Source organism: Carcharodon carcharias, chromosome 17 (assembly GCF_017639515.1).
Source record: "Carcharodon carcharias isolate sCarCar2 chromosome 17, sCarCar2.pri, whole genome shotgun sequence".
Taxonomy (NCBI): domain Eukaryota; kingdom Metazoa; phylum Chordata; class Chondrichthyes; order Lamniformes; family Lamnidae; genus Carcharodon; species Carcharodon carcharias.
Window position 1 is genome coordinate 75,797,820 of NC_054483.1, and position 20,024 is coordinate 75,817,843.

At 39.2% G+C, this 20,024-nt stretch overlaps 1 protein-coding gene across 3 annotated transcripts in view; it reads left to right on the top strand.

Annotated features, from left to right (window-relative positions):
- wdr11 (WD repeat domain 11) overlaps nucleotides 1-20,024 on the top strand; it is a 120,405-nt gene that overhangs the window by 80,343 nt on the left and 20,038 nt on the right. For all 3 annotated transcript variants that reach the window (XM_041209852.1, XM_041209853.1, XM_041209854.1), the window contains 7 exons: nucleotides 5,576-5,684; nucleotides 6,003-6,065; nucleotides 6,623-6,688; nucleotides 8,500-8,665; nucleotides 13,883-13,978; nucleotides 15,167-15,332; nucleotides 19,358-19,455. In XM_041209852.1, the coding sequence (XP_041065786.1) occupies nucleotides 5,576-5,684; nucleotides 6,003-6,065; nucleotides 6,623-6,688; nucleotides 8,500-8,665; nucleotides 13,883-13,978; nucleotides 15,167-15,332; nucleotides 19,358-19,455 (764 nt within the window). The remainder of the gene's footprint in view (nucleotides 1-5,575; nucleotides 5,685-6,002; nucleotides 6,066-6,622; nucleotides 6,689-8,499; nucleotides 8,666-13,882; nucleotides 13,979-15,166; nucleotides 15,333-19,357; nucleotides 19,456-20,024) is intronic.

Genomic DNA, 20,024 nt, shown 5'->3' on the forward strand with positions numbered 1-20,024 from the left:
CAGAACTTTCCAACAAGCACCAAGACGTACCTTGGCCGGTGGTGAGAAAGGTCCTTCCTGTCAGACCCTTCCTATATGCCAGGACTCGAGAATGAAGCGGAGCTTCTTGGATAACGTGTTAGAGTTCTGTGTCTTTGGCTTGAGTATATGTTATAATCTGCGCGAGATGGAACTAATATATAGGAGGTTGACTGTTAGTGGAAGTAGTTGTATAGAATAAGTAACTAGAGGGTGTGTTAATCTTGTGTGAAGGGAATCCATTGAGTTGAAGTGTAGACTCAATATGGCAAAGTTCTCAGATAAAAGCAAAAAACTGCAGATGCTGGATATCCAAAACAAAAACAAAAATACCTGGAAAAACTCAGCAGAGTTGGCAGCATCTGCGGAGAGGAACACAGTTAACATTTCAAGTCCGTATGACTCTTCAACAGAACTAAGTAAAAATAGAAGAGAGGTGAAATATAAGCTGGTTTAAGGGGGGAGGGGAGATGGAAGAGACAAGTAGAGCTGGATAGAGGGCCGGTGATAGGTGGAGATAACCAAAAGATGTCACAGACAAAAGGACAAAGAGATGTTGAAGGTGGTGATATTATCTAAGGAATGTGCTAATTAAGGTTAGAAAGCAGGACAAGCAAGGAACAGATAGCCCTAGTGGGGGTGGGGTGGGGTGAGGTGAAGGAATCGCAAAAGGCTAAAAGGTAGAGATAAAACAATGGATGGAAATACATTTAAAAATAATGGAAATGGGTGGGAAAAGAAAAATCTTTATAAATTATTGGGGGAAAAAAGGAGAGGATCGAAAAAGGGGTGGGGATGGAGGAGAGAGTTCATGATCTAAAATTGTTGAACTCAATATTCAGTCTGGAAGGCTGTAAAGTGCCTAGTCGGAAGATGAGGTGGTGTTCCTCCAGTTTGCATTGAGCTTCACTGGAACAATGCAGCAGGCCAAGGACGGACATGTGGGCATGAGTGCGGGGTGGAGTGTTGAAATGGCAAGCGACAGGGAGGTCTGGGTAATGCTTGTGGACAGACTGAAGGTGTTCTGCAAAGCGGTCACCCAGTCTGCGTTTGATCCCTCCAATGTGGAGGAAACCGCATTGGGAGCAGCGAATGCAGTAGACTAAATTGAGGGAAGTGCAAGTGAAATGCTGCTTCACTTGAAAGGAGTGTTTGGGCCCTTGGACGGTGAGGAGAGGGGAAGAGAAAGGGCAGGTGTTGCACCTTCTGCGGTTGCATGGGAAGGTGCCTTGGGAGGGGGTTGAGGTGTTTGGGGTGATGGAGAAGTGGACCAGGGTGCCCCTTTTTTTTCCCAATACTTTATATAGATTTTTCTTTTCCCACCTATTTCCATTATTTTTAAATGTATTTCTATCCATTGTTTTATCTCTACCTTTTAGCCTTTTTCGATTCCTTCACCCCACTAGGGCTACCTGTACCTTGCTTGTCCTGCTTTCTACCCTTAATTAGCACATTCCTTGGATAATATCACCACCTTCAACACCTCTTTGTCCTTTTGTCTGTGACATCTTTTGGTTATCTCCACCTATCACTGGCCCTCTACCTAGCTCGTCTTGTCTCCACCCCACCCCCCCTAAAAAAAACCAGCTTATATTTCACCCCTCTTCTATTTTTAATTAGTTCTGTTGAAGGGTCATTCGGACTCGAAACGTTAACTGTGTTCCTCTCCGCAGATGCTGCCAGACCTGCTGAGTTTTTCCAGGTATTTTTGTTTTTGTTATGGCAAAGTTCTTCTTGTAGATGTGGAGTATACTGTTCTAATGAGGGTGTTGGAAACTGATTGGAGGGTGGAAGGGTGATGAAAATATCGGTATTCAGTTTTCTCTATGTGTGGGCTTCTGGTAGGATTGCTATAATGGTGTGCCATTATAAGAATGCAGATGAGAACATCGAGAAATGCTATGGAAAGTTGTTGTTCCCTCTCCATGGTAAAATTAATATTCGAATGTTCATTTCCTACACCACCTTTAACACTTATGAACTTCTCTCCTGACTAGCCGATTTGAAGTACTATTTGTTTGAACTCTTGCATAAAGATGTTAATGACAATGGAGGACCCATAGCAGCACCATTTGTTTGTTTGAAATAGGAACCTTGCCACTGGAATTATGTTGAGTTTAGGCACCCCAGTAGAAGATCATAAATTGATCCAGAGACATTGCAGTTCTCCTGAATAAGGAGAAGTCTTCTTACAAATATTGTCTGATGATAAGACAAACTCCTGAGATGGATACATAAGGGAACAGTGACTCAATGTCAAAACTGACCATTGTGTCTGATTAGTTCATTATAGTTTGCTGTATCCTCTTAATGAAATGTTTAGAGTAAGATCCCTCCCATATTCCCATCCTCCACTATATGTCCTTACCTGTTCTGGTTAATTGTCCAGGTGACAGGCCTATTAGTTCTCCCAAGGAACTCTTAAGGTATGGCTTTTTCGGAGCAAAATTTTATGTAACTGTAAATTTGTCTTCCTCAACGTTACTGCTCTCATCATGAAAGCTTTTCCAATCTTTTTACAATCTTTACCTATGCTTTTCATTTTGTTAACTCTGGTCAGCTCTTGTTTTATATGATAGTACAGCTATAAAGCCAGTTTCCTAACAAGTCACTTGTGTTCAGTCAGGTTAGGTGTTTGAATATGAAACCTTATCCTTGGCAACTGCAATGTATTTTCTATATTTTGCAAAGTGCAGTACACTCCAGATGAATGCTACTAATGAAGCTCCTATCGAACAAATTGAGATCGTGGCTGGAAAATTAACCCCTTATGGTTCTTTAACATCCAAGACAAAATCACCATAATGTAGCACCTTTTGGTGAATTATATTTTTACAGTTTCATTTAGGAGTGCAAGACTCCCAGTAAAAGACTCATAACAATTTTGGCAACGATTCTGAATGTGATTAGCTGCATGAATAATGGGTGCGTAAGTAATGGGATGAGATTAGATAATAAGATGGGAAGGAAATTGTTGGGACCACTCCTCACCCTAATGATCAGGTTACTAGTATTGTGAGGATTTCCCACTCATCGCAGAAATAGCATAATCAGAGCAGGGACAGAGCGAGAGATCTAGTAGGCTTTTAACTAATTGATACAAAATCTTGTGTTGTTGTTCCAGCTTCCCAAAGACTTCATTATCGACTAAGAAACTTCTATTAACATCCAGCTGTGTCCCTTAGATCTCTCCAACTTTGTAGCTCTTCTGCTCTAATGGCTGCCCCTGATGACAATGATACTGTTGCTGTACCTGGATGAGCTTGATTTCCATTATCCTTCCCCTCTCTGCTCCTCCTGAGCCTCGCATTTTCAGCTATTGGTTCACTGTGGCTGGATGCTCCGTATATGTACTGCTACTAGCTGCTTTAGGTCTCAGATCGAGCTCCTATTCTATTACTTTGATTTCATTGTTTCCTCTCCTGAACTGTTAGTTGAAGTTTACAGTTCAAGTGCCTCGCTTTAAAACTGTTTTTAGACTATTAAGTTAATAAAGTTGCACTTTTTTTCAAAAAACATAGATGTGTATAAATCACTGAGTAATGTGTTGCAGAAGGTGCTGAGGAATCTATATTCTCTTGCGCAGAATTTAGTTGGGCTGGCAGTAGAAATTGGTCTTAAGGTGCTGCAGATTTCTGCCATTAACTAAGGAGCATTGCGATAGTGCACAAACTGTGATAAACAGATTGTGATAAAGGCACGCTTTCCCCTAAGATAAGTTCCCAAAATAATTACTGAACTCAAATGGTGATAGGTGCAGACTATCAAAATACTTTGGCTGAATCAGATTGATTAATTTTCAAAGGATCGGCAATAAATGCCAGCCCTACCAGTGATACCTAAATTCTATGAATGAATAAAAGAAATATCTACCTCCATGTACTTATAAATATGGTTTATAGTTAACAGTTACGGAAAAGTACCGAATCATAAATGATTTCTTGATATTCTTTGACTAAACTACAAAATTGTCATCTTTTATGATTTAAGTGCTGAAATGCTATTGTAATTGTGTTATTTATGTTCATGAATAATGCATTGCTGATCATAATTATTACAGAGACAAATAGCATTCCATTTATACCCATGATGAGCAGGTTGAAGGGTGTTAATTCTCATCATACTACGTTATTCAGTTTCCTTATATGCAGCCTGAACTCCACCTGCTGGTGGAACCCCACCACTACAGCAAACATCTTCCATTATCTTTCTATTCATTCCTCTCAGGTTTAGGTCAGAGGCAGTCACAGACTCAAAGGAAGGAATAGGTTATTGCTGCAGATTTTATTTAACTGCCATGTGCACTAAAGTCTCCATCTTTCCCTTGTGATTCTGGGGGTATTGAATGAAGTTTTTACATTTACAAGGTAAGACCATAAGATGTAGGAGCAGAAGTAGGCCATTTGGCCCATCGAACCTACTCCACCGTTCAATGAGATCATGGCTGATCTGATAATCCTCAACTCCACTTTCCTGCCTTTTACCCATAAACCTTGATTCCCTTACAGATTAAAAATCTATTTATCTCAGCCTTGAATATACTTAACGACCCAGCCTCTATAGCCCTCTGTGGTAAAGAATTCCACAGATTGACTACCCTCTTGAGAGAAGAAATTCCTCATCATCTCTGTTTTAACTTGGCACCCCCTTGCTCTGAGATTATGCCCTCTGGCCCCAGACTCTCCCACAAGGGGAAATAAACTCTCAGCATCTACCCTGTCAATCCCCCTAAGAATCTTATTTGTTTCAATAAGGTCGCCTCTCGTTCTTCTAAATTCCAATGAGCACAGGCCCAACCTACTCAACCTCACCTTATAAGAAAATCCCTCAAAGTCTGACTTTTTAAAAAAGTTTATCATAAAAATGCATAATTTTTTTTTAAGCTACGGGAATAGTATGATTTTAAAAGGAAACATCTTTGTTCTAAATATAAAATTTTCACTTCACAATCTTTTATTTTCTGCTTTTAATCTCTTTGATTTTTCTTGCACTTAATGCTGTGATCAGTCCTTTTCTTGCATGTGCTCACTCTTTTTACGGTCTGGTGAAATTTTGTTTTATTCAAAAGATTTTGCCTCTAAACTCGGCTCTGTCTGATCTTCTGACCTAGGCCTGATACCTATTTTTCCAACCTAGCCCAAGAGTGTCTGCATTTTTCTGTTTGTATTTATTGAACTGCACTTGATAGATTTTATTTCTTTTTCTTGCATTTTATATTCCAGGATCACTTCTGTTTAAAGTTTTCTCTAACTTGCATGCTTGCCTTACCCCTTTCTTTGTTCAGAGATGTTACTGTCTCAACTGGTTAAAGAGCCAATTTCAGTATCTTCTGCACTTTCTTCCTTATTTTTTCACAATTGCTTGCTGCTCTACCAACCAGGACTCCACTCCTGTTGCTCACTTAACTAGACGTAACTCCCAGCAAAATTTTCATGGATAATACTTATGTGAATAATGGTCTTGCAACTAATTAAAATCATGTTGTGATGAGAATTGAGTGTGGTGACCCAACAAGAGAGTGTAGAGTAATTACCTTATTTGTAATTTTCTTCTGTAGATCTTCTTTGGTGTCCATACCTCCTACTCCCCAGATCTTGTCTTGTATTGAAAGCTTTCCTGTTGCATCAACCATGGAATGGACAATATTCCCTGGATATTATGCAGATGTAAGTATGTACTAACCCTAACCTTTTTGTTTCAAAATTGATCAGAAAATTTATTATATGTTTAAAGGGAAGTCGAAATTTTGTGTGACAGCGCACCACTATTACCATTCTTACTAGTTGAGAAGAACATTTACGGAATATGTATACCAACATATTGTTCAAGCCATTAAGAGTTGATAATTTCTCAGTACCTTAATTTTCTATCAATTTTAAGTGTGTATTCAATTAATTAATGCTGTAGTTTATTGCTAAAGTGGCAGCTGTGTATATTGAATAGTGGATGTTTAACTTCACTTTTTTTCCTGCTGTTTTCTGCAGTCATTATTCAGAAAGTGAAGAAGTAAAATTACTTATGCTGGAGCAATTGAACTCTATATCAAAGTGAGTAGGATTTTTATTTTTTTAAACGTTTTATGCTACATAATTGAAATGGTGTTTCTTGCATTATTTAAAATGCGAACCTTAACAGCGTGTATTGACACTTCAGAAATCGCATCCTTTTGTATGTTTCTTTATTCAGTTATGGGATGTGGGCATCATTGGCAAGACCAGCATTTATTGCGCAATCCTAATTACTCTTGAGAAGGTGGTGGTCAGCACTTTCTTGAACTTCTGCAGTCAATGTGGTGCGACTACTCCCATGGTGCTGTTATCTAGGTATTTCCAGGGTTAGGATTGGAACATGCTTATGTTTGCATAGTATCTAGGGAATACTGCCCATTCCATGGTTGATGCAACAGGAAACCAAACATTAATGAATGAATGATAATCTATTTCTATGGCATGATTCTTTGTGACTTGGAAGGAACTTGCAGGTGCTGATCTCATGCGCCTGCTGTCCTTGTCTTTCTAGACGGTATATGTACACATATTACTGCAATCTAATTATACATGTTTGTATAATAAATGCATATTAATGTTGTTTATTTTCTTTATAGTGACATCCAGTGTCGTCTTTTAGATCCAGAGTTCCAACTGCTGCAGAGATGCTCTCTAGTAGCAAGGTAACTAGTTCTAAGCTAGATTACTTAGATTCCTGCTGCCTTCAACTCTGCCCTCCACAGACTCTTAGGCCTTGCATTCCAGATCTTAATCACTCACTGCATAAAATGTTTTTTCTCATGTTGCTGTTGCTTCTTTGGCCAATCACCTTAGACCAGTGTCCTCGATCCTTCCACCAATGGGAACAGTTTCTCCTTATCTATTCTGTCTCAACCCCTCGTAACCTTGAACATCACTATCAAATCTCTTAATCTTCTCTTCTCCAACCTATCTATGTAACTGAAGTTCATCATCCCTGGAACTGTTCTTGTGAATCTTTTCTGCACCTTTAATGCCTTCATATCTTTCCTAAAGTATAGTGCCCAGAACTAGACACAATACTCCAATTGAGGCTGAGCCAGTGTTTATATAGGTTTATCATAATTTTCCTGTTTTTGTACTCTATGCCCCTGTGTATATTTGGCTCAGGATACCGGATGCTTTATTAATTGCTTTCTGAAACTGCCCTGCCACGTTCAATGATTTGTGCACATATCGCCTCAGTACTGGGAGCAACCCACAGATTACTGCCCTTGAAGTCCTGCTTGCTAGTTTTTTTCCTACCTCCCTGAATTCTGCCTGCATGACCTTATACTTCTTTCTATCTATGTTTTTGGTACTAATATGGACCATGACTGCTGGCAGTTCACCCTCCCCCTCAGAGCACTCTACAACTGCTCAGTGACACCCTTGACCCTGGCATGAGGGAGGCAATACACCATCCTGGACTCGCATCTGCGGCATTGAAACACCTTTCTCTTCCCCTGACTATTGAATCCCTCATCACTATTGCTTTGCCAAACTTCCTCCTGCTTCCCTGTACATCAGAGATAGCTGTGGTGCAGTGGACTTGATTCTGGTTGCACACCTCAGAGGAACCATCAATCTCACCAGTATATTTGGAAACTTTACAGATGAAAATCAAAACCACAACATCTACATTGTAAAGGGGGTGTTGGTTAAAGATATGAAATAATGAAGCTAAGAGAACTGTGAATCTTGTATATTGAGTGAGTCACGCATTATTTTAAATGTGTCTTATTGTGTATGCCACTGATGATTAAACACTGCTTGAACCAATCTGCCTCACTTCTTAATGATAAACTGATGGTCAGCATTGCCCCGAATCCTTTCTAACTGCTTGTTCCTTTCCACGAGGTGGCCCACTCACCTGTAGATCAGAGCGCTGGATACTGGCACCAAGGAGTATGGCGTTCTCCCACTCCAAGTGGAATGTTGTGTCATACTGTTACACTTAAGGACCCCTATGCAACTCCAATAGCACTAGCTTGCTATCTCAAAGTGCCTACAGGCTGCGAAAGTGAAAAACATCAGCAGTGCTGCTGCTGTTGCATTTACCACTAAGCATGCACGGCCAAGCTAAGAAGAGAGTGGCTGAGAGAAGCCAGTAAAAAATCAGGGTAAACAGTTTAATATTTTACCAGCAGCAGAGCCAGAAGTGGAGAACAAATTGCTGTTTGGATGGTGAAATTAACCATGCACAGGGACAGTAGTGTATTTTTGGCGAACCTTATGAAACTTTCATGTGGACCCTGATTGCGAACCACCATCACTGAATGTAAGTTGTTATTGACACCACACCATAACGAGAGGAAATAGTGTTGTTACCTCACAGTTGCCTTCTTTGAAGAGCGACTTTCATTGTGGTAGGAGATTTTTGTTATTTGTGCAGAATCTACATTTAAAGGATATATTTGTAGTGTCTCCTTGTTGTAACTCTTCACTGAACTTGACTGCTTCTTTTCTCTTTTAGACTTTTTGGTGATGAGTCAGAACTGCAATTCTGGACTGTTGCTGCTCATTATTTGTACAGCTTCTCAAAAGGCAAAGAGCTGGCTCCACCAAATGCAGTTCAAGAGAACCAATCAAGCCCACTGGATATTTGCTATGACATACTCTGTGAAAATTCCTACTTCCAGGTAATATAAGTTTGAAGCTAACAAACTGTTTCATGTAGGGAAAGCACTTTCTCCCTCTGCTGCATGCGTAACATCCGTGTCCCATGAGGGTAGGGGTTCTGCACGTTATAGATTTTTCTTGAAATTTGTTTTTTTACCCTGGACCCCTGGCCAAATCCCTCCATTTTGTTTCTGACCATTGCCCATGAGCACGTCCCAGTTTCTTATAAAAACTTATCAAGCCAGAGAGAGCAAGCGAGAGTATAAGACGCAACAGTGCCGGAGGTCCGCAGTTGATAGTGGCAGCAGGAAGTTAGTGAGAGACCAAGAGCACAAGCCTGAGAGACAACAGTGGTAGAGATCCACAGCCCGGACCAGATTGGAGACACCAGCAGAGGGTAAGAGGGAGAGAGTGTGTGGGGCAACAGTGCGGACCTAATCAGAGACTCCACCAACAGGGCAGGAGAATAAAAGAGAGCAGGTGCTGTGTGGACCTGATTGGTTTATTTCCTAACAAATGAGTGATGGCATAGGACAGCAGGTAGGTGATTAGTTGGTGAGTATTAGGTTCTTTAAAGAAAAATAGGGCATTGGTTTAAACAGGAACTGGGAAACTGTAAAGTACTGTCTTAAATTTAGTTCAGCTGGTTAAATTAATTAATATAATTTCAATTGGAATAAATATAACAATTGGGGAGAGTTTAAACTAAATCAGGGGTGGGGGTGGGGGCGTGGGCATATAGAAGTAGAAAAGAGAAATAAGGTGCACGAACAATTGCAAGTGTTGATAGTACTAGAGAAGAAAATATTAGCATATTAGCAAACTAAGAAGGACTACTAAGAATACAAAGACAGGTCTTTACAATGGAGGACTGTAAGCGCACAGATCGTGGTAGATAAAGTTGGTGAGCTAAAAACACAAACAGCCATGTAGGAATATAATGTGACAATAACAGAAGTATGGCTTAAAAATGTTGAGGACTGAGTGCTTAATATTCACTGATACAAAGTATTCATAAAAGATAGGGAAGGAGAAAAGGAACTTGGGGCGACAGTACTAATTACAAAAGACATTGTAGTGTTGGAAAGGGAGGATGATCTTGAGAGTCAAAGAGAGCCATTTGGTTAAAGTTGAGAAGCAAAAAGGTTATGACCATGCTACTGGGAGTATTCTGTAGGTCTCCAAATAGTGAGAGAAAGGTAAAGGAGCGAACCTGCAAGGAATCACAAAGGTGTACATTTTATGTATATTTTTGTGATGTTTGTGAAATATAGTGTGGCGAAATTGGGGGCTTTAATTACCCAAATACCTGTATTGATTAGGATAATAGCATAAAGGTTAAGGAGGGGAATGGAATTTCTGAAAAGTGTTCAGGAGAACTCCCTTGACCAGCATGTTCTCGGTCCAAATGGAAGGAGGCCAAGTGCGGAATGAGGTGGGCCAAGTGAACAGTGTCACTGGGCAAACACTTTGATCATTGTATCATAAGGTTTAGATTAGTATTGGAGAAGAGTACGGAACAATCTAAAGTGAATCTTTTAAATTGGGAGAGGACTAACTTCAGTAGAATAGAAGGCGATCCAACCAGGGTAAAATTGAGCCAAAGATTGACAGGAAAAAACTGTAGTAGAACAATAGGTAATCTTTTAAGGAGGAGATGTTACAAGTATAGGCTAGTTACATTCTAACAAGGCCAAAAGGTAAGGGAACCAAAGTCAAGGTTCCTTGGATGACAAGGGAGATAGAGAATACAATGAAATGAAAAAAGTTGGTGATGCATGTCAGTTGAATTCTTCAAGCAAGAACCAGGCCAAGTTGAGAGGGGAAGTAAGAAAAAAATAAGACTGGCAAAGAGAGATTATAAGAACAGAATGGTAGCTAACATAAAGGGAGCCCAAAAAACTGCTACTGGCACATAAATAGTAAGCAGGTAGTAAGGGATGGGATCGGGCCTATTAGGGAAGAAGAGGGTGATGCATGCTTGGAGACACAGGACAAAATTAGAATACCTAATTGGTGTTGACTAAGGAAAAGAATGCTGGTAAAATATTAGTAGAAGTGGAGATGGTAAAAGTAATGGATGGAATGAGAATCTCATGAATCTTTGCTATACTGCCTCCAGTGCAAGTATATCCTTCCTTTAAATATGGAGACCAACATTGCACACAGTATTCCAAGTGTGGTCTCACCAAAGCCCTGCATGATTGTGGCAAGGCTTCTTTATTCTTTTTTATTAATTTTATTCCCAAAAAGACCAATGTGCCATTTGCTTTCCTAATTGCTTGCTGTACCTATATACTAACTTTTTGCGTATCTTGTATAAGCACACCCAAGTCTCTCTGAACATCTACATTTACAAGTTTCATGCCATTTAAAAGTTTTCTGCTTCTCTATTCTTAGAATCAAAGTGAGTAGCCTTACACTTCCCCCACATCATATTTCATCTTGCCATCCTGTTGCCTACTCACTTAACCTGTCTATATTGCTTTGCAGCTTCTTTGTGTCCTTCTCATAGTTTGTATTTCCACCTTTCTTTGTATTGTAAGCAAACTTAGATATATTACTCTCTGTCTGTTCATCTAAATCATTAATATAGATTGAGGCCCCAGCACTGATCCTTGCACGCACTAGTCACAGCCTGCCAATTTGACATGCCCTAGTTATGCTCCCTTTGCTTCTTGTCTGATAACCAAGCCTCTATCCATGCTATTGTATCTCCCCCAATTCTGTGAGCCCTTATCTTGTGTATTCACCTTTTGTATGGTATCTTATCGACTGCCTTTTGAAAATCCAAGTATACTACATCTACTGATTTCCCCTTTATCTACTTTACTAATTACATTCTCAAAAAACTCTAATAAATTTGTCAAACAGGATCTCTCATTCCTAAAACCATGTTGACTTGTTCTGATCATACTATGCTTTTTTAAGTGCATAGTTAATACTTCCTCAATAGATTCCAGCACTTTGCTGATGACTTGAGCCAAGCTAACTGACCTGTAGTTCCCCCATTTCTTGAATAACAGTGTTATATTTGTTAACTTCCAATCTGCTGGGATTGTTCCAGCCAAGGCATCCACTTTCCCTGCAGTTGTTTATCTTAGAACCGTAGGATGTAGACCTTTAGGTCCTGGGGATTTGTTGGATTTTAGTCCTTTGAGTTTCTCCAGTACTATTTCTCTGCTGACATTAATTTCCTTAATTCCTATTAACATCTAGATTACCCTCTATTTCTGGTATGTAACTTATGTCTGTCTTCACAGTAGAAGAGACAAAGTGTTTGCTGAATGCCACTGCCATTTCCTCTTTCCTCATAATTTCTCCTGTTTTTGCCTCTGAGGGACCAAAATTTACTTTAGCTACTCTCTATATACTTGTAAAACCATTTACAATCTGTTTCTTAATTCCTGGCTAGTTTACTTTCTTCTTCTATTTTCTTCCTTTTATCAACTTTTTGGTGTCCCTTTGCTGGTTTCTAAAATGCCCCCAATCCTCAAACTAATGACTATCCGTTGCACTATTATAAGCCTGGGTGGTAATGTTAAAATCACAGGAAGCTGGGAAACACTTCATGCAAATGTAGAATACCCTCCCACAAAAAGCAGTATATGTGCCATCCCAGTTAATAATTTTTCAATATGAGATCAATAGTTGTTTACTCGATAAAGCAATGGAGCTGAAACATAGGAACCCAAGAAGAGAATTAGGCCATTTAATCCCCTGAGGTCATTCCACCATTCAATGAGATTATGGCTAATTTTCATTTTGCCCCAAATCCCTAATGCATCTGGCTAACTAAAATCATATCGATCTCGGTTTTAAAATTAACAGTTGATCTAGCATCAATTGCTGTTTGCAGAAGAGTTCCAAGCTTCTACCAGCCTTTGTATGAAGGAATGTTTCCTAATTCAGTCCTCAAAGGCAGGTTGATGGAGCTAAGAAACATATCGACCATGATCTCACTGAGTGGCAGAACAGACTCGAAGGCCTGAGTAGCCTGTTCCTAGTTCTGAGTTCTTTTATTTACATTCCAATTCCTTTACATTTGAATTTTTTTTTTGTTTTTGGATTCGACCTAGTTAAACATTGATTTGATTTTCTGTACTGTTAATAGTACAAGTTATAAGGCTAGTCATGATTTGGAAGTATTCAAAGGAAAGATCATTTTAAACATTAGTATGTTTTATGCAATCTGATTTCAAAATAAGAGAGTTGCAGGACTTAGTGTGAAAATGGGAAATGTGTAATAGATGATCAGAGAATTAAGTGCATAGCTGAAATCTGTAACTCAGTCACCTAGTAATGTAAATGATATAAATGAAAAATGTATAACCCATTGAACAAATAGTTGTAGTGCCCCATAGTGCCAATTGTAAGAATTACATCAGTATGTAATATTCCAATGTTCTGTGCATCAGAATCAAATGATTCATATGTTTTGGTTACAATTGGTGCAGTGGCAAAGTTTTTAGAATTAAATTGCAGAACTGACTTTCATAATAATGTTATTTAAGATTTAAAAATAATTGGGCTCTGCAATCATTGCCATTTAGAACAATAACCCCCTGCAAAGTTGGACCTATATTGCAATTTATCCAGCTCATTTGTTCTGAACATCCTTAGAATATTTTTTGCAGTATTTCTGAAACGTGACATTACCAGCTTTAAAGTCATCACAACATGAAGTATATATTGATGTTTGTTTTTCATTTTTTGAATTTTTGTTCTCGTTTTCTGCTTAAATTGGCTCAGAAGACCCATGATACCTAAAGGTGCGAATTTACACAAATTAGAAATGCTATAGCTCCCGGAATTAATAACTATCTTCTGATAATTCATCAACATGCTAAAGATGAACGAGGTAACTTTCCCAAGTTAATTGTCTCAGATATTTCTGCAGTTTCAAACAACTGTATTACAAAAAGTGGAAGTAAGCACTCTGGAGGTTTTCATGGCTTTTTGTAGTTGAATTTTAAAAGGAGCATTAATAACAGTAATCTGTTTATGGTATGGTTATATTGTAATGAGATACAGTAAAGTGACTCAACATCCTGTCTGATAAAATCAGTTGTTTAATGTCCCATTTTTCTTTCATTTATCTAAATATAATCCACATTACCCTGTTTCTGCTCCTAAGAATGATTTTCTCAGGTGGTATCAGATGTTCTTGAAAAATAGCTTCACTGTGATCAGTTTTCATCTTTCTCCAAATTATTCTAAAATAATGTCATTTATAGAGATCACAGATTGAACGAGTTAACCTGCAAGAGGCAAAAAGAACAACCTATGATCACACAAGGAAATGTGCAGACCAGTTGCTTTTATTAGGCCAGGTAAGAAATCTATCTTTTTCGACCATCAGTAGTGCAATATAAGTTTATACTTTGTAATTAACTGCTAACTACCTAAGATAAAGGCAAAATACTGCGGATGCTGGAAACCTGAAACAAAAACAAAAAATGCTAGAAAAACTCAGCAGGTCTGACAGCATCTGTGGAGAGAAAGGCAGAGTTAATGTTTCTTGGACTTGAAACGCTAACTCTGTCTTTCTCTCCACAGATGCTGTCAGACCTGCTGAGTTTTTCCAGCATTTTTTGTTTTTGTGTGCTAAATACCTAACTTCTGTTTGCTTGTTAAAATCTTATGATATAAATTACAAGAACTAAATGAATAAATCTGAAAGTTACTGTCAGTAATAGTGACCATGAAACTAAACTATCATCGATTGTTGTAAAAACCCATCTGATTCACTAATGTTCTTTTGGGAAGGATATCTGCCATCCTCACTGGGTCTGGCCTATGTATGACCCCAAAATTCACAACAATGTGATTGACTCTTAACTGTAACCTGAAACGGCCTAGCAGGCCACTCAGTTCAAGGGCAATTTGGGATGACCAACAAATGCTGGCCTTCTGGCGATACCCACATTCCATGAAAGAATAAGTCAACTTGCTTCTAAACAGTACCTTGTAACCTTTTGTGTGATGAGAACACTGGGAGAACCCCTTGGCATTACTAACGGTTGCATGGAGGTCACAGAAATTTTATCACAGGGGTGTTATCAACAAAGTGTGGCAGGAAAAATGTGTTGCAGAAACTAAGTGTGAAACTTGCAGAGATGCACATTGTTAACAAGACTTTTGATATGCAGATGCGCATGAGCCAAAGAGCTATAAACTCTAATCAATGTTTAAAAAGTTCAGTTCCTTAATATGTAACATTTTTTTGCTCTCAGTTGCCTGATTAGCAGTGTTTGTTGAGAAGGTTGAGATGGATGTAAACCAGCAGCAATGCTGTTGAAAAAGGAGCTGTGAGCTCAAGCTACATCAAATGATATGGATTAAATTTCAAACACTTAATTCTTCTTTCCTGATTGGTTTATTAAGGTCAGCACTTTTGCTATTAAGATAACTCCTATACAGAAGCAAGAAATAGCTGTGTTAGTAAACAAATAATATTTGCTTTTCACAAAGAGAATTATGCTGACTGACCTCATTATGTCACTGTTCATGTTTGACAGACGGACAGAGCCGTACAGCTGCTTTTGGAAACAAGTGCAGAGAATCCAAGCTATTACTGTGACTCATTGAAAGCTTGTCTAGTTACTACCATTACCTCTTCGGGTCCTTCCCAGAGCACCATAAAACTGGTAGCTACAAATATGATAGCGAATGGAAAGCTAGCAGGTAACCTTTTATCTGAGAGACAGATTCAAATTTGCACATTTGAGTTACTTGTAATTTAACTAGTGTACTTTTCATATATAGCAGTCTGCAGATTAAGTTTAATACTGTTGGCTTTCATTGTGGAGATTTGAATTGGTATGCCAGTCTTGACTAATACTTTAAATGGCTCTAGAGAATAAGTTTACCAGCCAGTTATGTTATCTTGAAAAACAAGGAAAACTGTCCAGGTATGGACCCCCATTCCAGTCAGTGCAATGCGTGGCAGCTGATGAAAGTCCATGATAGGCCAATACAAAGAAATTGAACTTTAAAAACAGTTAAAACCTGGAGATTCTAGAAGACCTGCAGAACACTAAAAGCTACTTGTATTGGATATCCACATGATGCTGAAAATATTTTCACAGACAGCTAGCCAAGCTACCTGCCTGTCGTATTTGGTAGGTTGTCAAAAGGGTTCATGAATTTATTAGTAAAATCTCAACCGATGGATTTTGGTTGGTAGATGATCAGAACTTTCTGCACTTCCACATTTCAGTAGATAGTTTGATTTAGATTTTGCAACTACACAATTTAAAATTGCAAATGAAATTGACAACCAACAAAAAAAGTCCTTCAAATTTTTGGCATCAAAATTATCATTTCAATTTACCTCTTACAAAAAAGTTCAAGTTTTGTTTTTCACATCATAAACCAGGTGCCTGTCCTTTGAAAATGAGTTGCCATTGTGTTTCTGTATTTTTATTCCCACTGGTGCCATTCTCCATCAAGCAACAGACAGAAACCAACCTGGCAAATCCAGCTGCACCTCATAATCTGTTTGTCATCTGCTGCAGTTTTAGGATATTCACTAATGGGTTTTTATTTTTACACTCAAGTATAAAAATAGTGTTGTGCCACCTTTCACACTTCTAAGTCCCCCCCATTAGTTTTTGACTTGTACTCAGTAAAGGTTCGATGTTAAAACAGAAAAGGGTAATGGAGAGTCAAAGATGGATAATGGACAGGAAAAAGGAAAACTGCAGTGAGATGAGAAATCTGGCTGAAATTAAGGCAGAAAAATTAGCCAGAAGGTTGACAGATCAGCAGTGGGATATCTTCAAATGTGAGCGCTCTGGAGTACAAAAAAAGACCTTGCCATAAGCTGAAGAGGGGATGCATTAAAGGATAAAATTCTGTGGATAAACAGAGTAAATCGAGCTGTAAGTTAAAAGATGTATCTGATGTTAGGACTAATAATACTGTAGCTAATTGTGAAAGATGTAGAAAGTGCAGTGGGGAGGTGAAAAGGAAATTAGAAGTACTCAAATGTTTTGTGTAAGGAAATTATTAGGCTAGATACTGTGTGGTTTTTAGGTGCTCCTAAGAGTGGGAGGAAGGGGAAGTATTTGAACTGAGTAAATCTGAAATTTTGCTGTTTCAAGAAAATAAAATCTTAATTCAGCCAAAGATTTCCTCCTCTCAGAAATGGCTTAAAGAAACATAGCTCCTTTGGTTAGAATCTGATCTGCGCATGTCTCTTTTTGGGAACTGCCACTTGTCACATTGCCTACATGCAGTGGCGCTCTTGAAAACAAAAGTTCTTCATTTGCATTGTAATGCATTCCACACTCTAAAATAATATCAAAGCACCTGCTACAGATTTTGTGGCTAGCCGAAAGGAGACTTTTATTCTGGTAGTCAAGCCTGCTGCACCCAAAGCCAAGAGTTGCATGGGACATGTGCTGATTTAATATGGCACCTAGATTCACCCTCCACTGGACTCTATCATCCCTACCCGTCTATCACCATCTCTCCTCCTCTTTCCCCCCCCCCCTCCCCCCCCCCGCGCCACCACCACCACATTCCATACCTGTTGGGTTTCTTACCATATTTCCTACTAACCATCAATCAGTGTGCCTAAAATTCAAGAATCAGTGGTTTTACATCATTTGAATACATCGTCATAGTTCATTTATTAGAACATTTGCCATTTATACATAAAAATATAGAATCTTACCTTGGCCTTCTTAGATCCTGTGAAAATAGTTTAAATATCTCAGTATCTCCTCTGAGCACAGAAGGAAAAAACTGCAGATACTGGAAATTTGAAATTAAAAACAGAAAATGCTGAAAATACTCAGCAAGTCTGGCAGCGTTAGTGAAGAGAGAAACAGTTAACATTTTTGTTTAAAGTGGGTGAAAGTGGCGGGCGAATTGGGAAAATACAAAAGGGAAGATCTGTGATAGGGAAGAAAGGTGAGATTGAATGACTAAAGTGTTGATGGTACAAGGCCAAAGGGAGTTGTAATGGGACAAATAAAGAAACAAAAGATGTGCCTGGAGGAGGTGTGAATGGCAAAATCATGAGCAGCTGTCATGCAAAACAAAGAGACAAATGAGGGAAAACCAAAAACCAGCAAAGAAGGAGGAAACAAAATGGAAGCGGAGTTTGCAGTCTCAACTAGTTCAACTTATTGAGTTCAGAAGGCTGTAAGATCAATACTGTTCCTTGAGCTAGCACTATGTTTCTTTAGAACACTAGGAGTCAGAGAACAGCAAGGTCAAGAGTGGGAGCAAGGTGGAGAAGTGAAATGCCAGGCGACTGGAAGCTTGGGGTAGCGCTTGTGGACTGAATGGATGTGTTCTACAAACACAATCGGGTTCCTTTTGTCTTCACCTCCCCCAGCAACCTTCATATTCAATGGACCACTCTCTGCCATTTCTGCCATCTCCAGCATGACCCCACTACCAAACACACCATTCCCTCCATGATATCTGGTCTATTCGTCATCACCCTCCTCCCCTTCCCAAGGCACTTTCTATACAAGTGCAGGAGATGGTGTTGTCTTTTATCTCCTTCCTCTTATTGCCCAAGGCCCCAAATACTTTTTCCAGGTAGAACATCAATTTACTTATACTCTTTCAACTTAATATACATTATTCGCCGCTCACAATGCAGCCTCCCCTCCATTGTGGCAACCAAACATAGATTGGGTGACCACTCTGTGGAACACCTCGATTCAGTCCACAACTATGCCCCTGAGCTTTGGTCACCTGTCATTTTAATTCTCCACCTTGACCACTCTGTTTCCGGCCTCCTGCAGTTTTTCAATGAAGCTCAATGTAAGCTTAAAGAACAGCACCTCACTTTTTGATTAGGCATTTCACAGCCTTTCGGGCTCAACATTGAATTCAATAATTTCAGATCATAACTACTGTTCCTATTTTGTTTCTGCTTTCTTTGCTTTGTATCTGTGATTCTGCTGTTCACACCTCCTTTAAACATGCCTTTCTGTTTCTTTACTTGTCCCATAGCCATTCTCTTTGGCCTTGCACCATCAACACTTCTGTCATTTAATCTCCCTTGTCTTTCACTCTATCGCGCACCTTCCATTTTGTTATTTTTGGTGCCCTACCCACTTTCACTTGCTTTAGATCTGTTAGATCTCTAACGTTTCCCAGTCCTGATGAAAGATCATCAATCTGAAATGTTAACTATTTCTCTCTGCACAGATGTTGCCTGACCTGCTGAGTATTTCCAGCATTTTCTGGATTCATTACAATTTTTCCGTCTCTGATGTTACTCTGGTAAATCTAGGCTATATGTTCTCCGTGGCTTTAACATCCTTTCTGTAGCGCATGGATTAGAACACAGGCCTATTGGGCCCAACCAATATGGGATACTTCCTAGAGGCCCTGTGTCTTTAGAAGGCTTCCAGTAAAACTCATCATGTAGAGCTAGATGAAAAAGTATTCTAATATTTAAGTAGTCGACAGGGCATCAAGCAGAGTCTACAGATTTGATACTGACACTTGTTGCACTGAATGTGGAGGGGTTCTGAATGCTCTTGGTAAATTCTTCATCTCTATAACATTTGATTCATGCTTCACCTCCATACCTGAATATTTGTGTTTTTTAAATGTAAGAGTGAGGAAATCTGTTTCAATTGCTCATATCTGAAAACTTTTACTGAAGTGTTCATGCTGTTCACCTGAGTTGGTGGATTCAGTACTTTGAGTATCTCTACTTTATGTAATCCTTACAGAAGGAGTCCAGCTGCTTTGTCTGATAGATAAAGCTGAGGATGCTTGTCGATATTTACAGACTTATGGAGAGTGGAATCGAGCCGCATGGCTTGCAAAGGTAAATGATTCATAATCACTTTTAGAAGCAACAGAGCAAATATTTATGCAACAGGTTGTTTTCTGTCTCTCCTCAACCTCCTTGATCTCTATGTTGCCTTCAACATCATTGACCTTCGCTTCACTATCTCTCCTCTGCATTACACCTCCATGACACTGCTGTTGCCTAGTTGTATTCATATATAGGCATTGCATTGCTTTATTGCCTTCTGTTCCCCACAGATTGCATGATCACCTAGGTGTACACCAAGGGCCCATCTTTGGTGCCCTCCCCTTCACAACTTTTATACTGTTCCTTGGTGTTGTTATCTTAAAACATGGAGTTATCTTTTGCATTGAATCATAGAGTGGATACAGCACTGAAAGAGGTTATTCAGCCCTTTGTGCACATGCCAGCTCTCTGCAAGAGCACTTGCTCGCCCATTTCCCTTAGTTCTGCAAATTCCTTCCCTTCAGATAATTATTCCATTCCCTTTTGAAAGCTACAATTGAACCTGCTTCCATCACACTCTCAGGCAGTGCATTCCAGATCCTAACTGCTTGCTACATAAATAAGTTTTTCCTCATGTT